General features: G+C 39.6%; 1 protein-coding gene across 1 annotated transcript in view; it reads right to left on the reverse strand.

The window, feature by feature from the left end:
- Positions 1-8,676, reverse strand: part of TLK1 (tousled like kinase 1) — a 125,179-nt gene extending 116,503 nt beyond the window's left edge. The window contains exon 1 of the mRNA XM_019727410.2: positions 7,781-8,676. Within this exon, the coding sequence (XP_019582969.1) occupies positions 7,781-7,919 (139 nt within the window). The 5' untranslated portion in view covers positions 7,920-8,676. The remainder of the gene's footprint in view (positions 1-7,780) is intronic.
- Between the last annotated feature and the right edge of the window lie 1,299 nt (positions 8,677-9,975).

The following is a 9,975-nucleotide window of genomic DNA, read 5'->3' on the forward strand; positions in this document are numbered from 1 at the left end:
ACATAACTTGTCTTCTTGAGATCCACAAAATTTCAGACCTAACAATAAAGCCACACTGAGACCATTTAATGGCTCTAGAGCCCCAGACACGTAACCTTTAGCTCAGCAATTACACTAGAAAGACAACTTCTCTTTTCTGAAATCCACATGTCAGTTCTGGGTTGATGCTGCTGTATTCTAATTGTTAATTCTTAAACCAACCATTGGAACCGGGGCGATGATTTATTTCACATCCTAGTATCTGGTTCAGCACTGCATATCTTTCCACACCATGCTTTGAATTCCTATCAACCCATTCAAATTCTCTGATTCTCATTAGATTTACTAAATAATACATTATACCAAGGGATTTGTTTTATATGCAAGAGTAACTAAAATTGCTTTTTAAAAATACTTCTTACATGAGCTTAAAGATTGAGCTTCAAGCCTCCTTTCCCTGCCCACATTAAATACTAGTAAGAGTCAAAGATCTGCCACTAAGGCATCTCCCTTTTGTTCAGAGCCTCATGCACCAGGTTATAAAGCTCCACAAATAAGTGGGCTCCTCCTATAGCAACACTGGAAAATTCTTTGTTCAAATTCTAATGTTATTTGTTATGGCTACAGTGGGCTTATGAGGCCAAAATATTAAGATAAATGACATTCCGATTTAGATTATTAAACATGAAAATAAGATTTTTCATTAGTGTACCTCTAACATTACCATGAAAGCACTAAACACATCTGAGAAAATGAAATGTAAGTAAGGTTTGAACAGCTGGTACAACTTTCCAAATTGGGTTGTTTGGTTTCAGGTTTTCTGTGGTTTTTTAAACATCTTATCTTCATACATGTATAAAACTCATGTAAAAAAAATTAACAAAAGTTTAAAGGTAAACTGAATGAGCCTAAAAGACCGATTAGTAAATTAAAATTTGCTAAGGAAAACCAACTGAAAAATTACCCAAAACCAAATTTCCATATTTTAGGCAATATATCCTAGTAGTTAAAAGTGCAGACTTGGTACCAATCTCAGCACTAACCTTTACTACTCATATCACACTGGGCAAGCTTCTTTAAGGCTCTTTCAGTTTCCTCATCTGTAAAATGAGAATCATTGCATATACTTCAGAGACCTATGAAAACTAAATGAATTAACATGTGCAAACAATAAGCTTCAGCTAATATTGTTACTGCTATCTATATCACTCTCTAAAACATAACGTGTCTAAGAATTACTAAAATAAGCATCTTCCTGGGTCTGAAATATGTGCATATTAACATATGCACATATTTTAAAGAAAACTTGAAAGAAACTTAACTATCCTTTAAAGAAAACTTAACTATCCTTCAACAAAACTTTTTTTGTGTGCCAAATCGATAGATGGCATCCTACCTACTATGCACTGAGAATGCAGAAATGAATAAAACACAGTCTCTGAATTCAAGACCTTTGTGTCTAGTAGGCAACATAAATAAAACTATAGTAAAAGCTAGCAAGATGGAGGTGCTATGAAACAGACAATCCTATAGGACACTAATATACAGGCACCTAACTCAGGGGCAAACATTCCAGAAATAATTTGAGAAGCAATCCCCTAGTTATTTCACTTAAGAGAACCACACTGTTATGTAACTTACATAGTTTTTAATATATTCATAAGTGTCTTAGAATGTAGATGATTAAAAAAACAAGGTCACCCACCACACTACTTACCATGCTCATAAATTTAAAAATCTTTTGTTAATAATGAAGATGACTATCTTCTCTTAAAAAACCAAATCATAACCTTGAAAAGGTCACACTGCTTCTTCAAAAACATTTCTTTCACCAATAAATAAAAAGCTACAAACTCTCCTCCAGTTAATTCTGTTAGGACTAATGTCAAAAGAATAGTATTTTTGAGCTGGTAGAGACCTCTGAGAGCCTCAAATCCAACCCCCTCATTTTACAGATGAAAAGAAGCTACAAAGTATAACAGGAAAAGCACTAAGTCGAGAGTGAGAAAACTGAATTGTAGTCCCAACTCCCTTACAGTAAAAGCCTAGGCAAATTATCTAAGTTTCCTCATCTGTAAAATGAGAAGTTTGGACTCAACCGCTTCCAGGGTCCCTTTCAGCTCTGTAATTCCCATTTTATGAAATGGAAACAGAGATAAGAAACTTGCCCAAGGTCACACAGCTAGTTAATGGCAAAGTAAGGCTTCCAATTACATACAATCAACGCACTTTCTCATTTGTACCATACTGTTTCTCCTACTTTGTTATACTATTCCCTAAATTAGTCTAAGATTTTTGGAAATTATTAATAAGTATGCTGTATTAAGGATTTTATAACACTAAGTGACTTATTCCTATGGCTCTTCTATAGAAAATGAGCTTTAAATCCAAGTGGAACAAGTACATGAAGTCTCAAGCTGTGTGTCACTTACTGCACTTAGTAAGTTGACCTCAAGAAAGTTATGGGAATTTATGCTTAACTTTCCACCAGCTAAAATCTAACCTTTCAATCCAATTCACAGGAGATTATGTTCCATATAAAATTAAAATATGAATTGTTATAGGTAATGATAAATATTACATGTATAATTCTCTGAATAAGATGAGAATCAAAATTTGTCATTTTATTTTCTGTCCAGATTATATATACGTAATGTGCATTTTTAAATTCAGGAGAGATCAATTTAAATACTTTTCCTTCATGTGCCCTCTTTCCAGACTCCCTAGCTTTAAAACCATTAGAACAGATTAAGCATATTACTTCTGGAATCACATAAACAATTACAAATAAAAGACTACAGAGTGTTGATAGTTTCTCTTTCAAAATTGAAAATTAGCCCCCCACAGTATTCTAAAATTGTGTCCAAATATATTACAACTCTACTAAACTGTATCATAGGCAGCATTTGATTCCCTAAAATACCTTCAAAGCTTATTATATTTCACTGGGAATTTAGCAAGATTTCGGGAAGACTGATAGTGTTGATTCCAAAAAATACAAGAAAATCCTCAGAGAAAGAGCACAATAAAAATGCAAAATAGTAACAAAGTCAACAATAGCTTCATATTACTGACAAGAGAATCTTCAAAAACCTTCATGAATATATATATAAGTACAGTTTAGCGATTTTTCAAAAAAAAAAAATCACAGAACGTATACATTTTTAAATTGGATGGGACCATAAGTAACTTAATCCAAGAGCACCCCAAATAAGAATCTACACAATTTATCTCTGCCTCCCCCCAAAATGTCTGTCACCTGCTTTAAATTCTTATAGCTAAATAGTAATACTTCAAGAGGCAATTCCTTCCATTGTGGGGTAAGTCTAGTTGCTATACAGTTCTTGCAGTCTTGTCAAAAAATTATACCGAATTCAATTTATGCCTTCTAACTTCCATCTGCTGCTCTACCTTCTAAAATAGCAGAATTTATTCTTTCTTCTATTTATGTTTTTTAAGTACCTGAAGACAGCTATCATGTTTCCCACCCTTTAAGTAGTGGTTTCTTTAGGCTAACTGTATGGTCCACAGATTTCTCGTGGGCCCTGGAGACAATTCTAGAATATAATGTATTTCCATATTGCAAGTAACCTTTAAAAAAACCTGCCACTTGTCAAATTTTGGTGTAATATCAAAAAATATATCCTTCTCAAAAAGCTATTAAAATACTTATTCTTTTCCAAGTACCTATCTACATGAAACTGGATTTTCTTCACATACCTCAATCAAAACAATCACAAGACTGAAAGCAGAAGCAAAAATCCAGCTGTCTTCTAGTTAGTAGCCAGAGTTAAAGTGATTTTGTAAAATATAATACAAAACCCACTAGTCTCACTAAAGTTTTTGTTTTAGAATAGTCTTCATCTAAAAATTTGTTAACATGTAACCAGTCTATTATTATTTTTAGATAAATATATTTGAAATTATTTCATTCCAAGATAGTAAATATCAATAGACATAACCCATATAAAATCTCTTCAGAGTCTTCAATAATTTTTAAGAGAGTAAAGGGGTCCTGAGACCAAAATCCTAAAACAAGCCTATTTCTCAGGGGCAGATTCCCAGACCTCTATCCTGGGTTTCTTTCTTTCCCTTTCTCTCCCTTTCTCTCTCCCTCTAATATGTAAATGTGCCTCTGAAATCATTTCTATCTTGATACCTGGGGCTTCATATATGTAATTCCTGTTAGCATTAGTGAAATCTGAGACTATAGCTTCAGGATAAATACATAGCCCTAAAGAAAATTAACACAGTTGTTTTTTTTTTCCTTTTTCTTTTTTTTTTTCCAGGATTAACACAGTTTTAACTTACATGCTAATTGGTCAAAAAGAAATATACCTGCCTACTGCACATATATATATTCATGAACTAGAATCCTTAAACATACAACGCTATCTATCCTCTTATAGCTAGTGACTTCAAGAAATTAAATGGCCATCTGGTACTCTTTTATTTTTAAACATCTCCCTACCGGTGTTACTAAATCATCTGGAGTCAAATACTCTAATTCTTCTATCTAAGGGTTGCAGTCTGTAAACATGGAAATAGAGAAAGCAACACTTTAATTACACTGTGATACTCTTTTTAACCAAACTATTTTTACTATTTACATAAAAATAAAGCAATTTATATCTGGTAAGATAAAACCACAGAAAATACAAGTCTTTTGTATAATCATTAATTTAATTCACTTATAACCCATTTGAAAGTACCCATGTACCATGGGGGGGGGGGGCAGGAGGGGGGGAATCTGCTCACCTAAGCAATATGACACTGTTTTTTAGGCTTAACAAAGCAAAACTGACCTTTATTTGAAAATGTACTTAATTTCTTAACTTCCCACCTCCTTAATTGCTTGATTATTAGAAGATAAAAATGGGACAGGGACCACAGGTAAGATCCAACATGAAATCTATAGCTACATTGTGAGAAACTCTCAGAGAAGTTCAAGACTGATAAAGAAAAAGTTTTGGGACTCCCAAGATAAATAGTCGTCAATACTATATAATACAAATCCCTAAATTCTAATAAATTCCTAAATCTTATAATATTTAATTGTATTTTATTTGTAATTAAGCAAAATTATATTCATATGATAATGAGAATAGGATGAGAAAGGGAGGAAGAAAGTCAAAATATGGAGCATTAAAAATAATTAGCTCATAATCTTAGTTTCGGTTTCAAATATATCAAAACTTCAAAATAATTAATTTTTTCAGATACTTACAGCACATCTTTAAAAATAGCCCATTTTCAAAGTTAAGTTTTCTTAAAAGTTCATCACATATAACCATTATATGTGGAAACATACATGTGTGTCTCTTTTAAATTTAAAATTTCCTATTATATAGTAAATTGGCCCAATTTTTCAAGGAACAAGGTTGTTCTCTTTCTTGATACATACAGTCAAGTTCCATTTATATTAATAGTTCTTACTAGCAGTCACCAGAAGTCGAACACTCTCTCAATTAACATCAATTTACATAACATACTAAATGTATACCTGGAAAATATGCTAAACACTTGTTAAAATAAAAACTGAGATCCCACTCAAAAGAAAATGTCTCCATCTTGATACCTGTGGCTATTAGTGAAATCTGAGACTATAGCTTCAAGATAAATATATAACCCTAGGGACAATTAACGTAATTTTAACTTACATGCTGGTTGGTCAAAAAGACTGTGGCCTTACAGGTACTTGGGGTGAAGAATTACTTTCACAAAAGCATGTACTGTTATTTCATTAATTAACAGAGAGACTCACTAGTTTAGGTTTCATAAAAATCAATTGTAATCTAAACTGCTGGAAAAATTCTGGTTATTTGGAAGTTGAAGCTAAATTATTCCAACCCCTCAAAAATTTCAAACATCAGGAAAAGTGCAAAATAGAAGTTTTTTAAACTGAAGTTGAAGTAAACTCCAAAATTTACAATCTAAGTTTTGCAGCCCCCAAATTACTAATACGGATTAGATGTTACAGATGAACAATTAAATACTACATCCTCGGTGTGTAGCATGGCACCTGTCTCACAGAAATGGCTCAATAAATGCATTTGAAAAAAAAATAAATGGAGGGATGGATGGATGGATGGATGGATGGATGGATGGAAGAAAGGTACAGCCTTAAAAAACAGGAGTCTTTGCCAAAACCATCACTTACTATCACTTGTTACACTATCATTCATAACACTATCATTAAGCATCTTAATGAAACTACAGACAAAAGTAAAAGCATGCTGAAAGCGCCAACTGCTCTATTTACAAAATAAATTTTAAAACATTCATTTACAAATTTTCCAGTGCAAAAAACAAAATCACCAAATGGGCTAAATTTGAGTTAATCAATAAATAAAACTTTTATATTCTAATAATCAGAACTCAGCGTCGGGGTGAGATGGGAAAGGGGAAAATGTCTGTCAATGTATTTAGCATGTTTAATGGATGCCATAAATCAAACCTTTCCATGAATTTTCTAGAGCAAATTCATGCCAATCTTTGAGCCTATTGTCACTTTCACACATGCTCACAGGAACAAAATGACAAAGAATGCTATGCCGGAACCAGTGGATTGAGGGCACAAAACACTTAATTAACAATTGTCAAGGCTCTAAGTAGTAAAAATTGACAGATATTTTCAAACTAAATTAATCCCACGATTCCTACATAAATCAAAGCTCCTGGTTTCTTTAAATGATTTACTAGACTATAGGACTTCCAGACGTCTTTTTTTTTTTTTTTTTTTTTGAGACGGTGGCTACAATCTCGTGTGACACAACTGGGAGTGAGCCCAAATGCTGATAAATGCCGCTCAACGTGTTCCAGACAAAAGAGCGTTAAACGCGATTCCACGCACATTTATTCTTCCCCAAATGTGCGTTCTCCGAAATATCGTTTTATGTGGTATACTTAAAGTTAAACACATACAGCAAGTTGAAATTTTAGTAAAAAGCACTCTGGTGTCTTACTAGCTGTGTAACTGCTACATCTGGTGGCAGCACACTTACATGCAAGAAACCAGAAAACTTAGAAAACAATTGTAACCGATCTGGTGCGTGTTTGCAGTAAACCTTTAAGCGGGTATTTCCCACAAAACCCACGACCCTGTCAGAGAACAGCAGCCTACTTGCAGGAGAGATAATGCACACACACACACACAGGAGGTGATGCCGAAGGAAAGTTGCCACCATCTGAAGAGGTGGTTTAAAAAGCCTGCACGCGAATCAGTCTATCCGTTAAATTGCTCTAGGGAGCTAAGCAAGGGATCCAAGTCGGTTTTGATCATTTTAGCGGCTCTCCCCGAAGGGCAGAGACCCTGCAACCGAGGGGCATCCTTCAGGTCCCGGGCAGCAAAGCTTGCAGAGCAGGGACCGCCTCTATGGGAGGAGTACGCGAGGGAAGGGGAGGGGGCTCGAGGATGAATGCTTCAACGGGAGGGAAAACCCACCAGAGACCGGAGGCCAGGAGGTTAAGAGTACTGAGTGTACTAGCAAATGGAGCAGAAAGGGGCTCGCGTCCGGGGGGAGTTTCTCCACCCTAGCAGGACTGGCTCCTAAGAACCCCAGGCGAGTCTGTGCCCTCGCCTCGCCCCGTCCCCTCCAGCGCGCACCCCGTCTCCCGTGTCCTCCGCCACCCGCGAACCACCACCCACAGCCAGCGCACCACCTCCCCGCAGACGGGCGGCCTCGCGCCTACCTCGCCACCATCCCCCACCCCGGGGTCGCGGGGAAGAGACCCAGGGGTCGCGGGGTCCCCAGCGCGCGAGGGGAGGCCCGCGAGCGGGCGCTGGCGCGACGGCGCTTACCTTCCCTGGGCCTCCCGGATGGCGGCGTGTGATTCAGCAGGGACCTGGCCGCCGCCGCCGAGCCCGGGGTTGGAGACGTGGAGAGCTGGGACCAAGATGGCGGCCCCTCCAAACTTCCACTGCTACTTTGGACACTCATCAAGCTACTTTCTGGGAACCCAACTCCCCCCCTGCGACGGCAGCGGCGGCAACGGCACCGGCACCCGCCTCCGTCATGGCGGGGGCCGCGCTGAGGGCGAGCAAGAGAGCGAGGGCAGGGAGGGGAGAGTCAAGGGGATGGGGGAGGAAGCCGAGAAGGGGGGAGGTGGGGAGGGAAGAGGTGAGGGGAGGAGGAGAGGGGGGAGAAGCGAGGGAGCAGGCTGGCGCGCCGGGGAAGAGGCGGAGGGAAGGAGAGAGGTGGCTGAGGCGTCGAGGGGGCGTCCGCCGGTGCCGGGGTCGGGGCGCGGGCGGAGCGCGGGCTGCGCCGGCCGAGGAGACTTCCGCGGGCGGAACCTGCCGGCACCTCTGCAGTGCGTCGGCCCCCGGCGTCGCCCGGGTGGCAGCGGCGGCGGCAGGCGGTGGGTGGCGGCTGAGGCAGCGGGGTAACCTCTGCATCAGTTACAGGCGGCGGCGGCGGCGTCACGCGCCGCCTGTGCAAACACTATCGCGAGGCTCCTGCGCCTCCGGTAGAGGCGGCGGCGGCGGCGGCCGCGGGAGCAGGCATGGGGGAGGGACCTGCCAGGGGTTGGGGGCGGGGGGTGGGGAGGGAGGTGACGCGGGCGCCCCTGGCGCACCCGCGGATCGCGGCGCGGGAGCTTCGGGCCGGCGGACTCGCGTGCGCGGGAGTGGCCTCCCGCGCCGGCCAGAGGGAGACGCGCCCCGGCCGCGCCGCTCGGGCTCCTGCTCCGCTGCCACCTGACTCCCCCTCTGCCGCGGAAGCGCGCGCCTGGCTCCTGCCCCACACCCAGCCTGGGGAGATTGCTGCTGCTCGCTGCGCGGTCGTTTCTCACGAGTTCGATGCGATCATTTCTCAAAATGGAACTGAAAAGTTGAGAGTTGCTTCTTTCCTAGCCATCTGTACCATGCAAAAAAAAACCTGTGTGCGTCTCCCAGTCTGTAGAATGGGAGTGATTACAGAGTAAAAGCTAAGAAAATACGTCGGAAGTGGAGTGTGGAAATAAAACTTTATGAATGTTTCCTTTAAAAAGAATCTTCGACGGTGTTGTGCACTGTATGTGTGGTATAGCAATTCTTTATTTTGAAACAGTGAGTGGAAAACCTAAATAGAAAACTTTGCTTACTGATTTCACATATTTAGGGAAACTATGCAGCGTTCATCTTGTAGAAGAGGGTATGGTTTCCAGAAAGTTCCAATTTCTTTGCAGTGCCGCTGCTGCGTCCTGACTACAAAATTCCAAAGGAAAATACAGTATTTGCTACAATTTATAGATACAGTGTAGTTTTCTACACACCCACATACGTACAGACACATAAGTGATTGGACGTCTTGTATATAAAAGAGCCGTCTAATAAGGAAAAATACAAAGTTATTACTCTCTAAAAAACCAAGTTGAATAGAACACTAAAATGATGATACAGGGCAACTGTACAGACATGAGGAAATGGCATGATTAACGGGGGGACAAAAATGTCATTTCTATTTTTTATTTTTATGACTTTGCATTTCTCACAGTAATGTTTTGTTCAGATAAACCATCATATTAGCCTAGAAACTTGGTTGTCAGTTATCTCCAGAAGTAATTTTAGTTTTCTTGAGCTTCAGATTCTTCAGTGAGTTTCTAGTCTTGTTCTGCTTTTCAAACTTAATAGGTAGATCTCACTTCAGTGAGATATGATTGACATACAATAAATTGCACATTTTAAATGTACAATTTGATAAATTTTGACATATATGTACTCCTGAAACCATTTCTACAATCAAGACAGTGAGTGTATCCATCAGCCTCCAAAGTTTCCTTTACCCCTTTGAGGTGGTTCTTCCATTCCATCCCCCCCCCCACCCCCCAAGTAACCACAGGTCTGGTTTGTATCACTTAGATTAGTTTCATTTTTCCAGAATTTTAGATAAATAGAATCATACAGTTTGTACTCTTTTGTCTGGCTTCTTTTACTCAACATAATCATTTTGAGATTCATCTACATTGCTATATTTATCAATAGTTCATTTCTTTTGATTGCTGAGTATTCCAGTGTAT

This window comes from Rhinolophus sinicus, linkage group LG01 (assembly GCF_036562045.2).
Source record: "Rhinolophus sinicus isolate RSC01 linkage group LG01, ASM3656204v1, whole genome shotgun sequence".
Lineage (NCBI taxonomy): Eukaryota > Metazoa > Chordata > Mammalia > Chiroptera > Rhinolophidae > Rhinolophus > Rhinolophus sinicus.